Raw genomic sequence first — 23,475 nt, 5'->3', positions numbered from 1 at the left:
CGATACGACGACTCCGACCACCCTCCGACGGTGGTGGCCGGCTATGATTATTCAATGGGTGGGTTGGGGGTGTTTTTATTAACTTTTAAAGTTTTATTATAGGGATGTTTAGTAAATAAACAAACATAGGAGATATTTTTATTAATTTCCAAATCCTATATCGTAATACCCACCAAATTTAACTTTTTTTAATTTTTTTCAAAAAACTTCTCTAAAAAATACAAAAAAGTGAACCAAACGGAGCTCTAATTTTTAAAATTTTAATTAAAAAAATATATTTTTGTAAGTATGTGTTTTAAATGTAATTCTAGAAAATTTTAAATTGTGAGTTTTTATTTTCTTTTTTTCTATCGCTAAAATAACCCTTTTATTAAACTTAAAAATGAATATGATATAATAATAATACCATCCATCTATCCACAAAATATTCGTGTTGTTAAACTAGTGTTAATTTATTGTCACGACCTTCTATTTAAATTGCAAATACTCAAATGAAAAAACAAATTTAAAATCGTACACTTAAATTGTTAATACTCAAATGAAAAATTGAATTTGAGATTATACGTCTATATATACTATTCCCAATTCGTCATAATCGTCTAAGCTATCCACGGATGGATCATAATATTTCTCATAAAGAGTTGGTTAAAATGTCATTATTAACAATAATAGAGAATTAATATTATAATATGAAGACTTGAAGAGTTCTCTTTCATTAAGTAGCAAGTTAACTTTGATTATTTTCTTATTTAAAATTTAATTTTAAAGTCAAATTAATTTTATAAATCAATATTATTTCATTAAATATTAAAAAAAATAAAAATAGCATTTATTTATTTCCCACTTTTTGGTTTCTTAATTTGTAGACTTTGAACACATACTTAACATACCTTAATACAAATACTTTAATTCATCCTTCTAATGTAAGCATTCAACCTTCTAATGTAAGCATTCAACCTTCAAACCCATCATATTTTTATATTGACTAAAAGTTTTACCATTTGCAAGTGTCTAGAATCTAAAGGTTGAAGAAGAGTACAAGAACATGATGAAACATTTTCAAGTCCACAAGAGAGATCCTAACAATTACAATACTTTTTTAAGTCAAACACAAGTTATGCCATAAGTGATGGGGAAACTTAATTTTTTTCACAACTGAGAATGTGGGATTTGAACTTATCCAGCTCAGCCAAAACCTCCTCCTCCGGCCGGTAGATCAAATCGATCATCCGCCATATCTGCAGCGCAACGATAGTAGCACCAGTCAAAAGAATGAAGACCGACTTTGAGTTGTTTTTGATAAAAATTTGAGATAAAATTTGTTACCTGAAGAGTGCCACCTCCTCCTGTACTTTCACAATCATCGGACACACTGACGAGGGTCCATGGATCAGATGTGTTCCAATGGAAGTCGACAACCTTGTCCCTGATTTATATGTGAAAATTGTTTATTGTATGAGATAATGATGAATGTTATGGTCATGACCAAACCGAATTCGGGCAAGTGCAAGTGTGGATGAGATGGTATCTCTGGCCTATCCCAAAATCTAAAACATATCGAGAAATATAAAGCTCCATACCTGTGTCCAGCATGTCGAAAGAATAAGCCTGGTGGAGAATTTGGCATTCTCGATCCAACAGAGTCTTGCTTTTTACCAATCTGAGAAACAAGTAAAGCCACCACATTAGTTGCTGGAGTTCATAGAAAGTGTCGGAGACCTAGAAAGGAACTCCAGAAACATGACACACACACACATGAATAATGTACAAAAAGATGATTGCAAAACACCAACGATGGTCCAATTGCCGTCTCAAAATTCATAACATGCTTGAATGTCAAAACTGTAATCTAAATCTTGTAAATTAGAAGAAAGCTGCAATATTATGCTAATTCACACTTAAATGAATGACATAACCTCAGTCCAAAGTCAGCTCACTCATGACTGGAATCCGACAAAGGACACGAGCAACATTGATAATATGCTAATTCAGACTTCTATCACTTGTCACTTGAAGCTTCCAAAATGTTGTTAAAGCACCATGTAATATATTAAGATCTTAGTAATAAAAACTTTGCACTTCTCATCACATTCTAACTCTCAATTTCTCCTCCATATTTATTATTATTACAGCAACCCTTTTCGCTTAGTCTAGTTAGTTTTCCAGTTTTACTGTCCAATCTGTATGCCGTTTCTATAAATGTTTGTCCACACCTTCTCATGATCCCAGATGTTCAAAATTCCATCCTCTGCTGAACTGCCAAAGACAGATGACTTGTCTGGTGACCACTGGAAACAAATGCATATATATTGTTAGCATGAGAAGAAAAAGAATGGATTACATTCCTAAAGATGTAACGAGAAAGCAACAGGAGCTACCTGCACACAAAGGACAGCAGCACTGTGACCCTCAAATACATGAACAGGAGTCCCAACTCCACCGGAAGTGAGGTTTCGACGGTCAAACATGTGAACTGTGTTATCAGCAGATCTACAGTAAAAGCAAAGGGCATAAAAAAACAACTGAAAATGAAATTATTTATTCAGAAAGTTGAAGAAATTTTCAATGCAAAACAAAATGGTAGAAAATTCATCATATATTCTGTTAATTACAGTGTCACAAAAGAGATACAAGAATAGAAAGAACGTCTCAGATTTCTTACCCTGTCAGAATTAGATTTACATCATGAGGATTCCAATCAACACAATGAATATCAGCATTATGAGCTTTTTCAACCTGCCCTTACAACAGAAAAAGCAAAAGCCGACCAAAGTCAAATTTAAAACTATGGCAGAAAAGCAATCTTAATTCCCTAGCAAGGACCGCTAGTTTGGGTCCTCAAGACATCAATTCTTCTTCATAGATGCCTTCTCCAAATGATGAAATCATACAAAAGATACTTTAAATCTCAGCAAGAAAAATATCAAAACAGAGCAGAAAACTGAAACAAAACAGATAAATATGCAGCACACAACAATAACCTTCACTGCTGGAGAAGAGCCAGTTCTGGCATCCCATAGTACAAGGCATGAATCATCGCCAACACTGCAGAACTCCTGTGCACTACAAATACAGAATATACAGGAAAGATTCAGGAAATGTGGAGGGCTTCTTTACTGCTTCACAGAATATCACAGAATATCTTCAGTGGCAATTTCAGTAGATCACTCAGAATAAAAAACTTAACACATAACCCATGCATTTTTAACTAGATCATGTCAGTTACCTTGATGGGCAGAACTGAACATCTTCAACAGTATCCTCATGCCCTAGGAAGATACCCCGTGGCCCAATAGAGGGGCTCTCAGTGGGTTTATCATTACTCCCACCACTCTTAGTAGCGCTTTTAGTATTGGCACCAGCAGATCCTGGAGACTTTGTGGAAGCTGGTTCTGCCGCCAAAGTTGAGACATAATCTTGAATGCTCCATAAAACAACTGACTTGTCCTTACCTGTCTTAAAAATCACCTCAATCAAAAAGATAATTTGGCAAGAAATTCCACAGAAATACAGAGTCCTAAAATATTGACAACCAACCTTACCAGATAAAATACCAAAAAATAATGCAACTAATATTCCTTAACTGCTGGCAAATTTAGGGTCCGTTTGATTCATTATTCTTATACTTTTTAGAATAATATTTTGAAAAAAGTAAAATTGGGTTATGATTATGAGAAAGGTAATTATTAATGTTTTGTGAGATGAATAAAATAGAATAAGATTTTGAGAATATTGAAGCAAATGCATTTTTGAGTGTTAACTTTATTGGGAAAACCAGAATAATATTTGGAAGAGTGTACCAAATGAAGCCTTAATGATTAAACCACACAATAAACAGAAACCTCAAGAAATAAGAAAGAAAGAACCTCCAGAAAGCACAAAGGGCTCAGTTGGACTCATAGCAAGAGCAAATTCAGCATTATCATGGTGCCCAGTCAATATCTGCAAGATGACATACTCTAGGTTAGCAAGGCCCTATTTGGAAAGAGGAGAATCAATAACAATACTGTGGAAGCAGCTGAACTGTCTCTTATGTCTATGCATATGTACACTTTTTTAAATTCTAAATGGCCAAATACCAGCTAAACACTTAATTAAATATAAAATCATAATTGCAAATAAACAATGGTGATGATAAAAATTATTAATTAACAATAGTGCACCAGATCAGGACGAGACTCTGTAGCTCCCAGGACAGCATGACGATTGGGCTGAGCCTCAACATCCCAAATGAGTACCTATTTTGAAAATCAAACTCAATTTACATTTAGCTTCATCAATTTATAAACCTCAAATTCAAATAGAATAATATAATTCTAAGCCTTAAGACACTTGATTCTCTTCAAGTAACACATGAGATGGCTGCTTACATCAGGACTATCAGTGTGCGTGGCTACTATTTTGCTGTTTTGTGGGAGTTCCCTGATTCTGTTCACCTGCGAAATTATAACTGTAGATGCTAAAAAGCTTCTCTTGAAAGCTAAAATACTAAATCATACTTCACATTAAAGTCAACAAATTACCCATGAGAACTCATACAGCCAGAAAGACCAGAAAACGAAAAAGAAAAGGTGGTAGATACCTCGCCGGGATGAATAATTGTTTTATACTTCTTCACAAATGGAGAACGTGCTTCTTCATTGAACTGTAAGATCAAGAGAGGAAAGATACAATAAGTACTCAATATACCAAGCAAAGCCAATGCAATCAAACAGTGAATAAAATGATGAAGTGGGGGAACAAAACGGAAAAAGATTAGCAGTGGTTATTTACAAAAACATCACCTGGGCTATGTGCTCCGCAGCTGCAACCCTAGGTTTAACAATCTCACAGTTTGCTATTACAAGTGTATTTGGAACACTGCCATCGGTCTAGGTACAAAAAAACGAAAACAAAACAAGAGGAATAATCAATAACCCACAACAGAAAATGATGAAAGCTGTGCAAATAAAAAAACAAGACACATATATATAAATTATGCCATCTAGATAATAAGGCAGGGATTACAATGCCAAAGAACACAAACATTGGCTAAAATCAGTGCTGAGCTCAGTAATGTGAAAATTTCAGATTGTCTACCAGCATGACACATATTGTTGCTGAGCCTCATAAGAGCACCAAATTTCCAACTCTTTGCAACTAGAGTTGGCTTTATGCACATCTAAATCTGAAAGCCACCAGTTTCCAAAGAGGACAAGATATTAACTATACTAAACAAAATTTCTGCCGGGTTCTTTTCATTGACAGTATAAATCCTAATCAGAGGAAGACATCAAGTAACTTAAAAATAAACAGAAGTACAGTGAAGTGCTTTTCAACAAGAGTCACTTGCCTGTTCAGAAAGGTAAAGACGCTGACGATTCTTGTAGGTAGCTTGTTCAAGTTGTGGACCCCATCTATTAATAGAAATTTACAGAATGATTAGATATTCACTTGAAGATTGAACTTTGACTAAAAAGAGTGTCAAGCATTTTCATTGCACCAACAACAAATGCATACACACAAATATATACACATGCAATAATCAATTAAGGTATGGCTAAATGATATTTATAAGAGAAACTATCTTCAACATGCGTCTCCTTTCTTTCCGTCAATATACACCATACAGTTACTAAGAAAATTTATGAAAATATAAGCCAAAAGTTCAAATATTTAATATTATTTAATACTAAAGTTTTAGTAGTTAAAGAGAACAACTACTTCTATGCAACCCTGCTTCATTACCTAATATTTCTAAGTTTTTAGCAGTTAAACATAAATATAAAATAAACTTTTGCAATTTTTCTTCTTTTAAATTTCATCTTCAAACAACCAGAGGTTTAAATCTGACAAAAACCACACTAGAACATACAAAATACATAAAATACCTATCCGTAGTAAAGAGGCAAAAATGAAAAATAAAACAGCAAAAATGACAAAGGGGCAANAAAAAAAAAAAAAAAACAGAAAACAAGAAAAATACAGTGTGAGTGAGAAACAGAGAAACTGTACGGACCGGCAAGAGAGGGAGGGCCAAACGAGGTTGTGATTGGCAAGCCAATCGTAGAGGACGGGAACTAAACTCTTCCATTGAGTGTATCTTTCATCTACAGATCTTTCCATTCCTTTCATTCTTTCTTTCATTTTCTCTTCGATTTTCTTTCGTTTTCCCGCCGCTTCTGTGTGTTTGGGAGGGACCGAGGGGCAGAAGAAAGAGAGTTAAAATGTGAAGTAAATGAGAGCTGAACTGGGTAGAAGAAGACAAGACAAGAGAGTGTGTGGTGAAGACAGCGGACCCCCACAAGACAGGACGCCTTTTTGCACTACAGTACTGTTGTTCTTTTTCAGTAATATTTTTTTGAAAGAAATTATTTCTGGAAAGATAAAAACGGCGTCGTTAGCAAGGAAACAAAACGCTGCGTTTCTTCACAGATTGAAAACTCAGCCACGATAAATACCGTTTGATTTAAAAAATGGAAACCGAGAAAGCTGAAGCTCTGAAACCATTTCCCTTTTTCTTCAATTTTTATAGATGGAAATCTCCGGTGAAGACGGTTCAAAAATCTCAATAAAACCCAATTCTAAGACTGTGTTTGGAAGAGGTTCAGGGTTCAACACCAGAGACCGTACAGTCTCTCGCCGTCACGTGGTGTTTTCACTGAAAGACTCCGGCGAGACTGAAACGGGGCCCAGAGCTAGTTTCGAAGTGATAGGGAAGAACCCCATCTGGGTTCGGAGCGGAAAGAGCGGGAAAGTCGAGATTTTTAGGAGGTTGGAGAAGGGTGACGTTGCGGCCGGTGATTGGGTTTGTTTTGGCGGTCAAAGTGAAAGGCCGGTTTGGTTTGCTGTAAATAGGAATGAGTTTGAAGGGGAAGAGAAGGATGATAACACCGAGTCAAGTGAGTTGAGTTTGAATTTGGACAGTGTTGATGTGTCAAATATTGGGTTTATCATACTCCCACCACTCTTAGTAGCGCTTTTAGTATTGGCACCAGCAGATCCTGGAGACTTGTGGAAGCTGGTTCTGCCGCCAAAGTTGAACATAATCTTGAATGCTCCATAAAACAACTGACTTGCTTACCTGTTAAAAATCACCTCAATCAAAAAGATAATTTGGCAAGAAATTCCACAGAAATACAGAGTCCTAAATATTGACAACCAACCTTACCAGATAAAATACCAAAAAATAATGCAACTAATATTCCTTAACTGCTGGCAAATTTAGGGTCGTTTGATTCATTATTCTATACTTTTTAGAATAATATTTTGAAAAAAGTAAAATTGGGTTATGTTATGAGAAAGGTAATTATTAATGTTTTGTGAGATGAATAAAATAGAATAAGATTTTGAGAATATTGAAGCAAATGCATTTTTGAGTGTTAACTTTATGGGAAAACCAGAATAATATTTGGAAGAGTGTACCAAATGAAGCCTTAATGATTAAACCACACAATAAACAGAAACCTCAAGAAATAAGAAAGAAAGAACCTCCAGAAAGCACAAAGGGCTCAGTTGGACTCATAGCAAGAGCAAATTCAGCATTATCAGGTGCCCAGTCAATATCTGCAAGATGACATATCTAGGTTAGCAAGGCCCTATTTGGAAAGAGGAGAATCAATACAATACTGTGGAACAGCTGAACTGTTCTTTTGTCTATGCATGTACACTTTTTTAAATTCTAAATGGCCAAATACCAGCTAAACACTTAATTAATATAAAATCATAATTGCAAATAAACAATGGTGATGATAAAAATTATTATTAACAATAGTGCCCAGATCAGGACGAGACTCTGTAGCTCCCAGGACAGCATGACGATTGGGTGAGCCTCAACATCCCAAATGAGTACCTATTTTGAAAATCAAACTCAATTTATTAGCTTCATCAATTTATAAACCTCAAATTCAAATAGAATAATATATTCTAACCTTAAGACACTTGATTCTCTTCAAGTAACACATGAGATGGATGCTTACATCAGGACTATCAGTGTGCGTGGCACTATTTTGCTGTTTTGTGGGAGTTCCTGATTCTGTCACCTGCGAAATTATAACTGTAGATGCTAAAAAGGTTCTCTTGAAAGCTAAAATACTAAATCATACTTCACATTAAAGTCAACAAATTACCCATGAGAACTCATACAGCCAGAAAGACCAGAAAACGAAAAAAGAAAGGTGGTAGATACCTCGCCGGGATGAATGTTTTATACTTCTTCACAAATGGAGAACGTGCCTCATATGAACTGTAGACAAGAGAGGAAGATACAATAAGTACTAATATACCAAGCAAAGCCAATGCAATAAACAGTGAATAAAATGATGAAGTGGGGGAACAAAACGGAAAAAGATTAGCAGTGGTTATTTACAAAAACATCACCTGGGCTATGTGCTCCGCAGCTGCAACCCTAGGTTTAACAATCTCACGTTTGCTATTACAAGTGTATTTGGAACACTGCCATCGGTCTAGGTACAAAAAAACGAAAACAAAACAAGAGGAATAATCAATAACCACAACAGAAAATGATGAAAGCTGTGCAATAAAAAACAAGACACATATATATAAATTATGCCATCAGATAATAAGGCAGGGATACAATGCCAAAGAACACAAACATGGCTAAATCAGTGCTGAGCTCAGTAATGTGAAAATTTCAGATTGTCTACCAGCATGACACATTTTTGCTGAGCCTCATAAGAGCACCAAATTTCCAACTCTTTGCAACTAGAGTTGGCTTTATGCACATCTAAATCTGAAAGCCACCATTTCCAAAGAGGACAAGATATTCTATACTAAACAAAATTTCTGCCGGTTCTTTCATTGACAGTATAAATCCTAATCGAGGAAGAATCAAGTAACTTAAAAATAAACAGAAGTACAGTGAAGTGCTTTTCAACAAGAGTCACTTGCCTGTTCAGAAAGGTAAGACGCTGACGATCTTGTAGGTAGCTTGTTCAAGTGGGGCCATCTATTAATGAAATTTACAGAATGATTAGATATTCACTTGAAGTTGAACTTTGACTAAAAGAGTGTCAAGCATTTCATATGCACCAACAACAAATATACACACAAATATAACAACAATAATCAATTAAGGTATGGCAAATGATATTTATAAGAGAAACTATCTTCAACATGCGTTCCTTTCTTTCCGTCAATATACACCATACAGTTACTAAGAAAATTTATGAAAATATAAGCCAAAAGTTCAAATATTTAATATTATTTAATACTAAGTTTTAGTAGTTAAAGAGACAACTACTATGCAACCTGCTTCATTACCTAATATTCTAAGTTTTTAGCAGTTAAACATAAATTAAAATAAACTTTTGCAATTTTTCTTCTTTTAAATTTCCTCTTCAAACACCAGAGGTTAAATCTGACAAAAACCACACTAGAAAATACAAAATACATAAAATACCTATCCGTAGTAAAGAGGCAAAAATGAAAAAAAAACAGCAAAAAAGAAAAGGGGCAAAGTGAGTGAGGAGCACAAAGAGGTCGCAGTGAGCGAAAAATTGTTTGTATTTTTTTCCCAGAAAAGGACATGAATTATACATTTCATATTCTTTTTCTCTCCAACATTTTCTCTCAACAAACATATCATTAACTAAGAATTAAAGAGCTTTTTCTTTATAAAAACAATAAAAGAGTGGAAAAAAAAAAAGAAAAACACAAGCCAAACTCTGACATTTAGCATGGTAGGAGACTTTTTGTCATTCTATCTAAACCCAAAAGAACATAATTCTTAACATACTGCACAAATATAAAATTCTATTGTCCTTGTCCCTCAATTTTCGCAACCAAACAGGATACCTAGGAAAAGCTAGCCAATTAACCAAACCTCACTTTTTCTTTGGATAAACCAGAAATGAACAGCTCTTCTCCGAGAAGCATCAACGAGGAATCAAACCCAGACCCTGTGGAAGCAAACTACAGCCTTGGACACAAAAAAGCCCCCAGTTCACTTAACTAACTATAAACAAAAACTATAACATTAAAACCCCAAAAAAACAAAAACAGAAAAAATTATGTGCATAAACAGGTATACAGATACATTCCAGCATTACCAGAACATCTTCCCTTATCTCCACTTCAAAAACCATTAAAGAAAAGGAACAAAAAGTTCTAAAAAGTGTTTTTTTCTCCTCCTAATCATAAACAGCAGCATGAAAATCAAAAGCGGCAGAGCTTGGTGAAGAAAGAAAACGAGAGAGAGAGAGAGGGGAGAGAGAAAGAGGTGTGTGTGTGTGAGTGAACAGACCAGCAAGAAACATAATCTGACAAATATAAAATTTTTTTCCTTCTTTTCCCTTACTTGTCCGAAAAACCAAACAGACAAACTAGAAAAAGCTAGTGCCATAACCTGCACCGTTCCAACATAATCACACATTCTTTCCTCCAGAACTTCAAACACCCTCCAAAAGGGCCAAAAACCCTAAAAGTAAACTTTCTTCTCCCCTACGTTGTATTTTCATCAAAAGTTGCATGAAGATCAAAAGCAAAAACACAACACATGCAGAAGAGTAGTAGCCCCACATAAGAGAAGCGTAAAACAAGTATACATTTTAGAATCATCACACACCTTCACATTTTCCTCCAAAATCCAAACACATCACCCGAGAAAAATGAGTCAAGAAAGCTAAAAAGAGCAAACTTTCTTCTTCGTCCACTACTAAATATCCATAAAAAAACAGCCAAGAAGATCAAAACCAAAAACAAACACTTAGAAGGCTTTCTGCCAAAAAGAAAAAAAGAGAAAGAGTGGTGTACAGACATCCTTTCTTTTTTCTCCAAAATTCCAAACACCCACATTAGAAAAAAAGGGTCAATAAACCCTAAAAAAGCAAACTTTGTTCTCCTCCAACACTAAATTTCCATTAAAAACAACCATGAAGATCGAAAGCAAAAGCCCAACACGCTCAGAACAACTTTCCACCAAAAAGGGAATTTGTAGACTTTGAACACATACTTAACATACCTTAATACAAATACTTTAATTCATCCTTCTAATGTAAGCATTCAACCTTCTAATGTAAGCATTCAACCTTCAAACCCATCATATTTTTATATTGACTAAAAGTTTTACCATTTGCAAGTGTCTAGAATCTAAAGGTTGAAGAAGAGTACAAGAACATGATGAAACATTTTCAAGTCCACAAGAGAGATCCTAACAATTACAATACTTTTTTAAGTCAAACACAAGTTATGCCATAAGTGATGGGGAAACTTAATTTTTTTCACAACTGAGAATGTGGGATTTGAACTTATCCAGCTCAGCCAAAACCTCCTCCTCCGGCCGGTAGATCAAATCGATCATCCGCCATATCTGCAGCGCAACGATAGTAGCACCAGTCAAAAGAATGAAGACCGACTTTGAGTTGTTTTTGATAAAAATTTGAGATAAAATTTGTTACCTGAAGAGTGCCACCTCCTCCTGTACTTTCACAATCATCGGACACACTGACGAGGGTCCATGGATCAGATGTGTTCCAATGGAAGTCGACAACCTTGTCCCTGATTTATATGTGAAAATTGTTTATTGTATGAGATAATGATGAATGTTATGGTCATGACCAAACCGAATTCGGGCAAGTGCAAGTGTGGATGAGATGGTATCTCTGGCCTATCCCAAAATCTAAAACATATCGAGAAATATAAAGCTCCATACCTGTGTCCAGCATGTCGAAAGAATAAGCCTGGTGGAGAATTTGGCATTCTCGATCCAACAGAGTCTTGCTTTTTACCAATCTGAGAAACAAGTAAAGCCACCACATTAGTTGCTGGAGTTCATAGAAAGTGTCGGAGACCTAGAAAGGAACTCCAGAAACATGACACACACACACATGAATAATGTACAAAAAGATGATTGCGAAACACCAACGATGGTCCAATTGCCGTCTCAAAATTCATAACATGCTTGAATGTCAAAACTGTAATCTAAATCTTGTAAATTAGAAGAAAGCTGCAATATTATGCTTATTCACACTTAAATGAATGACATAACCTCAGTCCAAAGTCAGCTCACTCATGACTGGAATCCGACAAAGGACACGAGCAACATTGATAATATGCTAATTCAGACTTCTATCACTTGTCACTTGAAGCTTCCAAAATGTTGTTAAAGCACCATGTAATATATTAAGATCTTAGTAATAAAAACTTTGCACTTCTCATCACATTCTAACTCTCAATTTCTCCTCCATATTTATTATTATTACAGCAACCCTTTTCGCTTAGTCTAGTTAGTTTTCCAGTTTTACTGTCCAATCTGTATGCCGTTTCTATAAATGTTTGTCCACACCTTCTCATGATCCCAGATGTTCAAAATTCCATCCTCTGCTGAACTGCCAAAGACAGATGACTTGTCTGGTGACCACTGGAAACAAATGCATATATATTGTTAGCATGAGAAGAAAAAGAATGGATTACATTCCTAAAGATGTAACGAGAAAGCAACAGGAGCTACCTGCACACAAAGGACAGCAGCACTGTGACCCTCAAATACATGAACAGGAGTCCCAACTCCACCGGAAGTGAGGTTTCGACGGTCAAACATGTGAACTGTGTTATCAGCAGATCTACAGTAAAAGCAAAGGGCATAAAAAAACAACTGAAAATGAAATTATTTATTCAGAAAGTTGAAGAAATTTTCAATGCAAAACAAAATGGTAGAAAATTCATCATATATTCTGTTAATTACAGTGTCACAAAAGAGATACAAGAATAGAAAGAACGTCTCAGATTTCTTACCCTGTCAGAATTAGATTTACATCATGAGGATTCCAATCAACACAATGAATATCAGCATTATGAGCTTTTTCAACCTGCCCTTACAACAGAAAAAGCAAAAGCCGACCAAAGTCAAATTTAAAACTATGGCAGAAAAGCAATCTTAATTCCCTAGCAAGGACCGCTAGTTTGGGTCCTCAAGACATCAATTCTTCTTCATAGATGCCTTCTCCAAATGATGAAATCATACAAAAGATACTTTAAATCTCAGCAAGAAAAATATCAAAACAGAGCAGAAAACTGAAACAAAACAGATAAATATGCAGCACACAACAATAACCTTCACTGCTGGAGAAGAGCCAGTTCTGGCATCCCATAGTACAAGGCATGAATCATCGCCAACACTGCAGAACTCCTGTGCACTACAAATACAGAATATACAGGAAAGATTCAGGAAATGTGGAGGGCTTCTTTACTGCTTCACAGAATATCACAGAATATCTTCAGTGGCAATTTCAGTAGATCACTCAGAATAAAAAACTTAACACATAACCCATGCATTTTTTACTAGATCATGTCAGTTACCTTGATGGGCAGAACTGAACATCTTCAACAGTATCCTCATGCCCTAGGAAGATGCCCCGTGGCCCAATAGAGGGGCTCTCAGTGGGTTTATCATTACTCCCACCACTCTTAGTAGCGCTTTTAGTATTGGCACCAGCAGATCCTGGAGACTTTGTGGAAGCTGGTTCTGCCGCCAAAGTTGATACATAATCTTGAATGCTCCATAAAACAACTGACTTGTCCTTACCTGTCTTAAAAATCACCTCAATCAAAAAGATAATTTGGCAAGAAATTCCACAGAAATACAGAGTCCTAAAATATTGACAACCAACCTTACCAGATAAAATACCAAAAAATAATGCAACTAATATTCCTTAACTGCTGGCAAATTTAGGGTCCGTTTGATTCATTATTCTTATACTTTTTAGAATAATATTTTGAAAAAAGTAAAATTGGGTTATGTTTACGAGAAAGGTAATTATTAATGTTTTGTGAGATGAATAAAATAGAATAAGATTTTGAGAATATTGAAGCAAATGCATTTTTGAGTTTTAACTTTATTGGGAAAACCAGAATAATATTTGGAAGAGTGTACCAAATGAAGCCTTAATGATTAAACCACACAATAAACAGAAACCTCAAGAAATAAGAAAGAAAGAACCTCCAGAAAGCACAAAGGGCTCAGTTGGACTCATAGCAAGAGCAAATTCAGCATTATCATGGTGCCCAGTCAATATCTGCAAGATGACATACTCTAGGTTAGCAAGGCCCTATTTGGAAAGAGGAGAATCAATAACAATACTGTGGAAGCAGCTGAACTGTCTCTTATGTCTATGCATATGTACACTTTTTTAAATTCTAAATGGCCAAATACCAGCTAAACACTTAATTAAATATAAAATCATAATTGCAAATAAACAATGGTGATGATAAAAATTATTAATTAACAATAGTGCACCAGATCAGGACGAGACTCTGTAGCTCCCAGGACAGCATGACGATTGGGCTGAGCCTCAACATCCCAAATGAGTACCTATTTTGAAAATCAAACTCAATTTACATTTAGCTTCATCAATTTATAAACCTCAAATTCAAATAGAATAATATAATTCTAAGCCTTAAGACACTTGATTCTCTTCAAGTAACACATGAGATGGCTGCTTACATCAGGACTATCAGTGTGCGTGGCTACTATTTTGCTGTTTTGTGGGAGTTCCCTGATTCTGTTCACCTGCGAAATTATAACTGTAGATGCTAAAAAGCTTCTCTTGAAAGCTAAAATACTAAATCATACTTCACATTAAAGTCAACAAATTACCCATGAGAACTCATACAGCCAGAAAGACCAGAAAACGAAAAAGAAAAGGTGGTAGATACCTCGCCGGGATGAATAATTGTTTTATACTTCTTCACAAATGGAGAACGTGCTTCTTCATTGAACTGTAAGATCAAGAGAGGAAAGATACAATAAGTACTCAATATACCAAGCAAAGCCAATGCAATCAAACAGTGAATAAAATGATGAAGTGGGGGAACAAAACGGAAAAAGATTAGCAGTGGTTATTTACAAAAACATCACCTGGGCTATGTGCTCCGCAGCTGCAACCCTAGGTTTAACAATCTCACAGTTTGCTATTACAAGTGTATTTGGAACACTGCCATCGGTCTAGGTACAAAAAAACGAAAACAAAACAAGAGGAATAATCAATAACCCACAACAGAAAATGATGAAAGCTGTGCAAATAAAAAAACAAGACACATATATATAAATTATGCCATCTAGATAATAAGGCAGGGATTACAATGCCAAAGAACACAAACATTGGCTAAAATCAGTGCTGAGCTCAGTAATGTGAAAATTTCAGATTGTCTACCAGCATGACACATATTGTTGCTGAGCCTCATAAGAGCACCAAATTTCCAACTCTTTGCAACTAGAGTTGGCTTTATGCACATCTAAATCTGAAAGCCACCAGTTTCCAAAGAGGACAAGATATTAACTATACTAAACAAAATTTCTGCCGGGTTCTTTTCATTGACAGTATAAATCCTAATCAGAGGAAGACATCAAGTAACTTAAAAATAAACAGAAGTACAGTGAAGTGCTTTTCAACAAGAGTCACTTGCCTGTTCAGAAAGGTAAAGACGCTGACGATTCTTGTAGGTAGCTTGTTCAAGTTGTGGACCCCATCTATTAATAGAAATTTACAGAATGATTAGATATTCACTTGAAGATTGAACTTTGACTAAAAAGAGTGTCAAGCATTTTCATTGCACCAACAACAAATGCATACACACAAATATATACACATGCAATAATCAATTAAGGTATGGCTAAATGATATTTATAAGAGAAACTATCTTCAACATGCGTCTCCTTTCTTTCCGTCAATATACACCATACAGTTACTAAGAAAATTTATGAAAATATAAGCCAAAAGTTCAAATATTTAATATTATTTAATACTAAAGTTTTAGTAGTTAAAGAGAACAACTACTTCTATGCAACCCTGCTTCATTACCTAATATTTCTAAGTTTTTAGCAGTTAAACATAAATATAAAATAAACTTTTGCAATTTTTCTTCTTTTAAATTTCATCTTCAAACAACCAGAGGTTTAAATCTGACAAAAACCACACTAGAACATACAAAATACATAAAATACCTATCCGTAGTAAAGAGGCAAAAATGAAAAATAAAACAGCAAAAATGACAAAGGGGCAAAGTGAGTGAGGAGCACAAAAGAGGTCGCAGTGAGCGAAAAATTGTTTGTATTTTTTTTTTCCCAGAAAAGGACATTAGAATTATACATTTCATATTCTTTTTCTCTCCAACATTTTCTCATCAACCAAACATATCATTAACTAAGAATTAAAGAGCGTTTTTCTTTATAAAAACAATAAAAGAGTGGGAAAAAAAAAAGAAAACACCAAGCCAAACTCTGACATTTAGCATGGTTAGGAGACTTTTTGTCATTCTATCTAAACCCAAAAGAACATAATTCTTAACATACTGCATACAAATATAAAATTCTATTGTCCTTTTGTCCCTCAATTTTCGCAACCAAACAGGATACCTAGGAAAAGCTAGCCACTTAACCAAACCTCACTTTTTCTTTTGGATAAACCAGAAATGAACAGCTCTTCTCCGAGAAGGCATCAACGAGGAATCAAACCCAGACCCTGTGGAAGCAAACTACAGCCTTGGACACCAAAAAAGCCCCCAGTTTCACTTAACTAACTATAAACAAAAACTATAACATTAAAACCCCAAAAAAACAAAAACAGAAAAAAATCTATGTGCATAAACAGGTATACAAGATACATTCCAGCATTACCAGACATTCTTCCCTTTATCTCCACATTTCAAAAAACCATTAAAGAAAAGGAACAAAAAGTTCTAAAAAGTGTCCTTTTTTCTCCTCCTAATCATAAACAGCAGCCATGAAAATCAAAAGCAGCAGAGCTTGGTGAAGAAAGAAAACGAGAGAGAGAGAGAGGGAGAGAGAAAGAGTGTGTGTGTGTGTGAGTGAACAGACCAGCAAGAACATAATCCTGACAAAATATAAAATTTTCTTTTCCTTCTTTTTCCCTTACTTGTCCGAAAAACCAAACAGACAAACTAGAAAAAGCTAGTGCCATAACCTGCACACGTTCCAACATAATCACACATTCTTTCCTCCAGAACTTCAAACACCCTCCAAAAGGGCCAAAAACCCTAAAAAAGTAAACTTTCTTCTCCTCCTACGTTGTATTTTCATCAAAAGTTGCCATGAAGATCAAAAGCAAAAACACAACACATGCAGAAGAGCTAGTAGCCCCACATAAGAGAAGCGTAAAACAAGTATACATTTTAGAATCATCACACACTCTTCACATTTTCCTCCAAAATCCAAACACTCACCCGAGAAAAATGAGTCAAGAAAGCTAAAAAGAGCAAACTTTCTTCTCCTCCACTACTAAATATCCATAAAAAAACAGCCAAGAAGATCAAAACCAAAAACACAACACACTTAGAAGAGCTTTCTGCCAAAAAGAAAAAAAGAGAAAGAGTGTGTACAGACATCCTTTTCTTTTTTCTCCAAAATTCCAAACACCCACATTAGAAAAAAAGGGTCAATAAACCCTAAAAAAGCAAACTTTGTTCTCCTCCAACACTAAATTTCCATTAAAAACAACCATGAAGATCGAAAGCAAAAGCCCAACACGCTCAGAACAACTTTCCACCAAAAAGGAAAAAAAAAAAAAAAAAAAAAACAGAAAACAAGAAAAATACAGTGTGAGTGAGAAACAGAGAAACTGTACGGACCGGCAAGAGAGGGAGGGCCAAACGAGGTTGTGATTGGCAAGCCAATCGTAGAGGACGGGAACTAAACTCTTCCATTGAGTGTATCTTTCATCTACAGATCTTTCCATTCCTTTCATTCTTTCTTTCATTTTCTCTTCGATTTTCTTGTCTTTTTCTTTCGTTTTCCCGCCGCTTCTGTGTGTTTGGGAGGGACCGAGGGGCAGAGGAAAGAGAGTTAAAATGTGAAGTAAATGAGAGCTGAACTGGGTAGAAGAAGACAAGACAAGAGAGTGTGTGGTGAAGACAGCGGACCCCCACAAGACAGGACGCCTTTTTGCACTACAGTACTGTTGTTCTTTTTCAGTAATATTTTTTTGAAAGAAATTATTTCTGGAAAGATAAAAACGGCGTCGTTAGCAAGGAAACAAAACGCTGCGTTTCTTCACAGATTGAAGACTCAGCCACGATAAATACCGTTTGATTTAAAAAATGGAAACCGAGAAAGCTGAAGCTCTGAAACCATTTCCCTTTTTCTTCAATTTTTATAGATGGAAATCTCCGGTGAAGACGGTTCAAAAATCTCAATAAAACCCAATTCTAAGACTGTGTTTGGAAGAGGTTCAGGGTTCAACACCAGAGACCGTACAGTCTCTCGCCGTCACGTGGTGTTTTCACTGAAAGACTCCGGCGAGACTGAAACGGGGCCCAGAGCTAGTTTCGAAGTGATAGGGAAGAACCCCATCTGGGTTCGGAGCGGAAAGAGCGGGAAAGTCGAGATTTTTAGGAGGTTGGAGAAGGGTGACGTTGCGGCCGGTGATTGGGTTTGTTTTGGCGGTCAAAGTGAAAGGCCGGTTTGGTTTGCTGTAAATAGGAATGAGTTTGAAGGGGAAGAGAAGGATGATAACACCGAGTCAAGTGAGTTGAGTTTGAATTTGGACAGTGTTGATGTGTCAAATGTTGACCCTGTTAAAGGTATGAATTTTAGGGTTGTTTTGTAAAATTTTAGAACATTTAAATGTCTTTTGAAGGATTTTTTTTTTTTTTTTGGCTATTATTTGTTTTGGGTTGTTTTGATTCTATTATTTGTTTTGGGTTGTTTTGATCATGGTGCTTAGAGGTAATTGTTTTGGGAGTGAATTTTTGGAAGCTCATTTGCTTGCTTAAGAAGGATTTGTTTTTGTGGTGTTTTAGAGGTGCATTTGTAGAAAGTATTTCAGGTGATGCTTTCTCCCAAAAAAGTGCTTTTATGAAGAACCGACTATCCAGAATTTACTTAAATTTTTATTTATTTATTTATTTCTTCTGTTTTGGTCCTGAAAACGTGAATTTTTAGGAAGAGAATATGTTTTTTGACAATGCATTTCCAGGGAGAAGTGTTTCAAGTGATTTCCATTTGTTTTGTAGAAGCACTTTTGGATATGAGCGTTTAAATGTTTCCTTTTCTCATTCTAATCTCAGTATTTAGCCATAGGTTTTCCCTTTTTCTATATACTTTTCTGTTTAGTTTTACAAAAGATATTTGCAAATATGTGGTTTGGGATCACCACCCCTTCACTACATATTTGTTGCAGAGAAATCTCCTTGTATCATTTTAATGAACTTTCCTGCGGTTGTCGTGGTCTATTCTTATTTTGTGCATTTGCCAGCATAATGGAAGTTTTGTTGACTGAATATTAGTGAAGCAGATTATCTATTTTAAGATCATATTTTGGTATTTTGGATATGCAAGTGATACAGAGTTTGATACTCACTGTAGAATATACTGTGAAATGCAGAGTTTGGTTTTCTTGCGATTGGGCATGAGTTTGATCAGTATCCCAAGGGAAGGATCTGTGATATAAGTAAATGGGACTGGTTTGTTGAGGAACCCAGAAGAGATAGCGATGAAGACGATGAGGCTTCTGATAAAAGGAAGAAGAGGGGTGTGAGAAGAAACAGAGGGAAATCTAAAGACAATGGTGATGATGAAGATGACTGGATGGGAGAAAGCGAAGAAGATGAAGAGCTAATTACGAAAGTACAGAAGGTTCAGAGACCAACATATTCTACCAGATCAAAGGACCGTGGCAAAGCACAACAGGGTACAAAAGATAGCAAAATTTTGGCACAAAAAAATCCGACCCCTGCAAAGGGAGATGAGACTGATGACGAAGACGATCCTACATTGGGGGGCTTTATACTTGATGATGAAGATATGGAAATAGATCAGGAAACTGATACGGATGAAGAAGAGGAAGAGGAAGAATTTGATGATGATGATTAAATAGATGATTTTGGAAATTAGAAGTAGAGTATAGTTTTTTGGAGTTATGCCAGTATGGTTACAACATAATAATTCTTTCTTTAGTGGTTTGTAAGCAGAAACATAAAAAACTAGCGTAGTTTACACGTGTAAGTATATATATGTATTCTCTGTTATGTAAAACAACTCTTTGGTTTGCCAGCACTAATTTTCAGTATTTACTTTTAATTAATAGCCTGTTTGGTTAATAATTTCCATAATGTTTTTATCTATTTTTTGGTCAAAGTATTATTAAGAATAGTTTTTGGTGAATTACAGAATCATTGAAATATAACAAGTAAGATGCATGAAGAAAAGAATATAAGAATTGCTTTGGGAACACTCAATACCTGAAGAGGCATGAAAGCAAACTCATAAATGCAATAGTTTGCTTGAGCCATCAAGTGAAGAATCTCTTGGCTGTTTATGACCTTCAATATAAGAACTAAATGAAAGGTAGAATTATCACAACACAAATACATCAAACATATCAACTTTCCATTTCCATTTGCAATTCAAACTTTAGCATGGCTGATGCAATTGTTGCCGCTGTCTTTGAGCAACTGGCTTCAATCCTTCAGCAGCAAATAATCCAAGGGTGTACATCACTTGGAGGCGTTGATGAAGATGTTCGAAAGCTCGAAAGAAATTTCCAGGCCATTGGAGCAGTGCTCAACGATGTAGGGATGCTAGAGAGCACACGCGGGCATGTTGTGAGAGATCAGCTGCAAAAGCTTAGAGAAATATCCTATGACATAGAAGATGTGTTGGATAAGTGGAAGACAGGGATGCAAAAATTGCAAATGCAGGAAGCTGAGGTATTTCCTCTCAACCGTGTTTCTGGTTTTCTTTCTAGACATGTTCTACGTTATTCTGTTTCTTTGAAGATAGAAAACATAAATAAAGCACTAGATGATGTTGATTGGGAAAGAAATAGGTTGAATTTTAGGGTGATGAATGGCCACAAAGAACCAGAAAGATATATATCTTCCTCTTTTATTGATGTATTAGGGGTTCATGGAAGAGATCAGGAGAGGAGTATGATAGTAAACTTGTTGTTGAGTGAGAGTAGTCAAGGAGCAAACGTCTCTACCATTTCTATAGTAGGGATGGAAGGAGTTGGAAAGAAAACTCTTGCTCAATTAGTTTTTAATGATAGTGTCGTGAAGAGTCATTTCGAGAAACAAATATGGGTATGTGTCACACACTTGTTCAGTGAGATTAAGATTGCTAAAGCAATCCTTGAATCTCTTATTGGTGTTGCAACACTTCTAGTTGAATTGAAAACTATTTTGCATCACATACGTCATTTTGTTAAAGGAAAGAAGTTCCTTCTTGTCTTAGATGATGTATGGTCTGAAGATTTTACAAGTTGGGAACTTTTAAAAGTTCTTAACTATGGTTCCCAAGGAAGTAAGATTCTGGTGACCAGATGTAAAGAAAATCTTGCAAACATTATGGGAACCTCAAACATCTTCCCAATAGGTGTGTTGTCTAGGGAGGGATGTTGGTCGTTGTTTAGTCAACTTGCTTTTTTCAGAAGGACCTACGAAGACCGTGAAAACCTAGAAGATATCGGTAGAAAAATTGTAGGCAAATGCAGGGGTTTTCCTTTTGCTGTAAAGATTTTAGGAAGTCTCTTGTGCTTTAAAAGGAAAGTTGCAGATTGGAAAATGGTCTTAGATAGTGATATATGGGAATTAGAAGAGGAAGAAATAGAGGTTTTCAAGCCTTTATTGTTGAGCTACTATGATTTACCTTCTCCATTGAGAAAATGCTTCTCATATTGTGCCATTTTTCCGAAAGGCTATGAGATAGAAAAAGATAGGTTGATCAAATTGTGGATGGCTCAAAACTATCTTTTGACGGATCAAAATACAGATTTGGAATCAGCTGGTGAAAATTACTTTAAAAGCTTAGCAATGCGCTCATTTTTTCAAGATTTTAGGAAAGATTATTCTGATGGAAGGATAATAGCATGCAAAATGCACAATCTAGTGCATGAGTTTGCTCAGCGTCTTTCAAAGAATGTATGTTTTTCTATAGAAGTTGGTGACCCTCAAGAGTCTAGATTAGAGTCTTATGACAAAGCTCGACATTCAATGATAATGCTTGAAGAAAAAGGCTTGTTTCCTACTTCCATTTTTAATGGAAGAAAATTAAGTAGCCTTATGGTTGAGTGTAGAGGTAGTTTTATGACTGGAGTTGTTTTATCACAATTATTTGATAAGTTCAAATGTCTAAGGTCGTTAGATTTGAGTAAGCCTCCTGGTTGCCACAAAAATCCTGTGAAAGAGCTTCCAGGAGGAATAAAAAAGCTGACACATCTCAGATACCTGAACTTGTCTAATAACACAAAGATGAAGGTATTCCCTGAGGCACTGTGTGATTTATTTAATCTTCAAACCTTGGACATTACTTCTTGCTGTAATCTCCAAAAACTACCTCAAGGGATGGGAAAGTTAATCAACTTGCGGCATTTAATGAACAGTCGGACTCATTCACTGAGTTATATGCCAAGAGGAATTGAGCGATTAACTTGTCTTCGAACATTAAAGGGATTTGTTGTGGGCAGTGGTGGCCATGGTAATAAAGAATGTAGCCTTGAATGTCTGCAAAATCTGAGTCATCTTCAAGGGTCTTTCTTTATAAGAGGATTGGGAAATGTGGTAGATGCAAGTGGGGCTAAGAAAGTAGAACTTCAGAATAAGAGAAACCTCGTTCGTTTGGATCTAAAATTCAATGGGAAGAAGAATAAGTGTGATGAATTAGTTCTTGAAGCGTTACAACCACCTACAGGATTGCAGAGTTTGGGGATATATGATTATAAAAGCAAAACTGTGTTTCCAAATTGGATGATGGCTTTAACCAAGCTGAGCATTTTAAGATTGGATCGTTGCATTTATTGTGAGCATCTGCCTCCTTTGGGAAAGTTGTCATCTCTTGAGTCACTCTTTATATGGAATATGAGGAGTGTGAAAAGAGTTGGCAATGAATTTTTGGGAATAGAAAGTGTTGGTGCATCATCAGCCATTGCCTTCCCGAAATTGAAATCGCTGGACTTCTGGATGGCGGAAGAATGGGAAGAATGGGATTATGAGATAGCCAGACGAGAAGAAATAGATATTGCAATCATGCCATGTCTTTGCTCCTTAACAATTCGATCCTGCAACAAATTAAAGGATTTGCCAGACCACCTCCTTCAGACAACAACGCTGAAAGAGTTGCGGATCTATGACTGCCATAAACTGCAAAATCGTTACAGAAAGGAGACAGGAGAAGATTGGTCCCAGATCTCTCATATTCCTAATGTCACGGTTGAGGATCAATTCATGCCTTATCTTTCACATTCCAAACATCATGATTAATCTTCATTGACATGCAGGTAACTTCTTTTAATTTGACCTTTTTATTTATTCATTACTCTTACAACAAGCAACAATCATCTTTTCCACCTTTTGTTTTCTCTAATGGGTTCTTTTGCTGTGTTGACAGCACTTTTTCTTTCAATTGTAAAAGATAGTGAGCGCATGTTCATCTGTGAGGTAATGTCTACTTTATGCATAAAATGGATGAGAAGATGTAGTTAGGTGGATTTTGATTATGCTACTTGTTTTTCATTAACGTCTTTA

General features: G+C 35.7%; 6 protein-coding genes across 7 annotated transcripts; 4 read left to right on the top strand and 2 right to left on the bottom strand.

Annotated features, from left to right (window-relative positions):
- Positions 1 to 958: 958 nt before the first annotated feature.
- Positions 959 to 17,763, bottom strand: LOC116144985 (WD-40 repeat-containing protein MSI4-like). 2 transcript variants are annotated; one of them, XM_031430441.1, is made up of 16 exons: positions 17,683 to 17,763; positions 5,999 to 6,097; positions 5,333 to 5,396; positions 4,785 to 4,871; positions 4,583 to 4,645; positions 4,371 to 4,436; positions 4,164 to 4,238; positions 3,867 to 3,942; positions 3,227 to 3,452; positions 2,982 to 3,063; positions 2,663 to 2,736; positions 2,379 to 2,490; positions 2,214 to 2,288; positions 1,581 to 1,660; positions 1,327 to 1,426; positions 959 to 1,238 (listed from the first exon to the last, which is right to left on the bottom strand). In XM_031430441.1, exons 1-16 carry the CDS (start codon positions 17,709 to 17,711, stop codon positions 1,140 to 1,142), a joined length of 1,407 nt encoding a protein of 468 aa, XP_031286301.1. In that variant the 5' UTR covers positions 17,712 to 17,763; the 3' UTR covers positions 959 to 1,139. The 2 variants fall into 2 exon arrangements, with proteins under 2 accessions (XP_031286301.1, XP_031286300.1); XM_031430440.1 differs by lacking the exon at positions 17,683 to 17,763 and having other exon boundaries at positions 5,999 to 6,137.
- Positions 6,485 to 7,045, top strand: LOC116144948. Its single transcript, XM_031430391.1, has one exon. It carries the CDS (start codon positions 6,515 to 6,517, stop codon positions 7,043 to 7,045), a length of 531 nt encoding a protein of 176 aa, XP_031286251.1. The 5' UTR covers positions 6,485 to 6,514.
- Positions 11,029 to 17,748, bottom strand: LOC116144986 (WD-40 repeat-containing protein MSI4-like). Its single transcript, XM_031430442.1, has 15 exons — positions 17,584 to 17,748; positions 15,403 to 15,466; positions 14,855 to 14,941; positions 14,653 to 14,715; positions 14,441 to 14,506; positions 14,234 to 14,308; positions 13,937 to 14,012; positions 13,297 to 13,522; positions 13,052 to 13,133; positions 12,733 to 12,806; positions 12,449 to 12,560; positions 12,284 to 12,358; positions 11,651 to 11,730; positions 11,397 to 11,496; positions 11,029 to 11,308 (listed from the first exon to the last, which is right to left on the bottom strand). Exons 1-15 carry the CDS (start codon positions 17,709 to 17,711, stop codon positions 11,210 to 11,212), a joined length of 1,407 nt encoding a protein of 468 aa, XP_031286302.1. The 5' UTR covers positions 17,712 to 17,748; the 3' UTR covers positions 11,029 to 11,209.
- A 317-nt stretch (positions 17,764 to 18,080) lies between the features above and the next one.
- Positions 18,081 to 20,003, top strand: LOC116144983 (protein bfr2). The gene is made up of 2 exons (XM_031430438.1): positions 18,081 to 18,534; positions 19,338 to 20,003. The coding sequence occupies exons 1-2, from the start codon at positions 18,111 to 18,113 to the stop codon at positions 19,823 to 19,825; spliced, it is 912 nt and encodes a 303-aa protein (XP_031286298.1). The 5' UTR covers positions 18,081 to 18,110; the 3' UTR covers positions 19,826 to 20,003.
- Positions 20,004 to 20,370: 367 nt separating this feature from the next.
- LOC116145074 (disease resistance protein RGA2-like) lies at positions 20,371 to 21,661 on the top strand. Its single transcript, XM_031430517.1, has 2 exons — positions 20,371 to 21,564; positions 21,650 to 21,661. The coding sequence occupies exons 1-2, from the start codon at positions 20,371 to 20,373 to the stop codon at positions 21,659 to 21,661; spliced, it is 1,206 nt and encodes a 401-aa protein (XP_031286377.1).
- On the top strand, positions 21,647 to 23,389 carry LOC116144998 (disease resistance protein RGA2-like). Its single transcript, XM_031430451.1, has 2 exons — positions 21,647 to 23,228; positions 23,339 to 23,389. Exon 1 carries the CDS (start codon positions 21,688 to 21,690, stop codon positions 23,209 to 23,211), a length of 1,524 nt encoding a protein of 507 aa, XP_031286311.1. The 5' UTR covers positions 21,647 to 21,687; the 3' UTR covers positions 23,212 to 23,228; positions 23,339 to 23,389.
- The last annotated feature ends 86 nt before the right edge of the window (positions 23,390 to 23,475 follow it).

The sequence above is a fragment of the Pistacia vera genome, unplaced genomic scaffold, assembly GCF_008641045.1.
Source record: "Pistacia vera cultivar Batoury unplaced genomic scaffold, PisVer_v2 Contig46, whole genome shotgun sequence".
In the NCBI taxonomy this organism is placed as follows: Eukaryota; Viridiplantae; Streptophyta; class Magnoliopsida; order Sapindales; family Anacardiaceae; genus Pistacia; species Pistacia vera.
The sequence above is the reverse complement of the archived record's forward strand: the minus strand, read 5'-3'. Positions and strand labels throughout refer to the sequence as shown.

Bases quoted from the DNA above. Each gene is read 5' to 3' on its own strand.
- LOC116144948 (XM_031430391.1), top strand. From the start codon at position 6,515: ATGGAAATCTCCGGTGAAGACGGTTCAAAAATCTCAATAAAACCCAAT.
- LOC116144985 (XM_031430441.1), bottom strand. From the start codon at position 17,711: ATGAAAGAAAGAATGAAAGGAATGGAAAG. The intron at 6,098-17,682 runs ATCTGTAGATGA...AGGAATGGAAAG, and splicing joins AGAATGAAAGGAATGGAAAG to ATCTGTAGATGAAAGATACA. The intron at 1,661-2,213 runs GTGTGGACAAAC...CTTGTTTCTCAG, and splicing joins ACATCTGGGATCATGAGAAG to ATTGGTAAAAAGCAAGACTC.
- LOC116144986 (XM_031430442.1), bottom strand. From the start codon at position 17,711: ATGAAAGAAAGAATGAAAGGAATGGAAAGATCTGTAGATGAAAGATAC. The intron at 12,807-13,051 runs GTTATTGTTGTG...TTGTAAGGGCAG, and splicing joins GCTCTTCTCCAGCAGTGAAG to GTTGAAAAAGCTCATAATGC. The intron at 11,309-11,396 runs GTAACAAATTTT...GTTGCGCTGCAG, and splicing joins GAGGAGGTGGCACTCTTCAG to ATATGGCGGATGATCGATTT.
- LOC116144983 (XM_031430438.1), top strand. From the start codon at position 18,111: ATGGAAATCTCCGGTGAAGACGGTTCAAAAATCTCAATAAAACCCAAT. The intron at 18,535-19,337 runs GTATGAATTTTA...TGTGAAATGCAG, and splicing joins AAATGTTGACCCTGTTAAAG to AGTTTGGTTTTCTTGCGATT.
- LOC116145074 (XM_031430517.1), top strand. From the start codon at position 20,371: ATGGCTGATGCAATTGTTGCCGCTGTCTTTGAGCAACTGGCTTCAATC.
- LOC116144998 (XM_031430451.1), top strand. From the start codon at position 21,688: ATGGCTCAAAACTATCTTTTGACGGATCAAAATACAGATTTGGAATCA.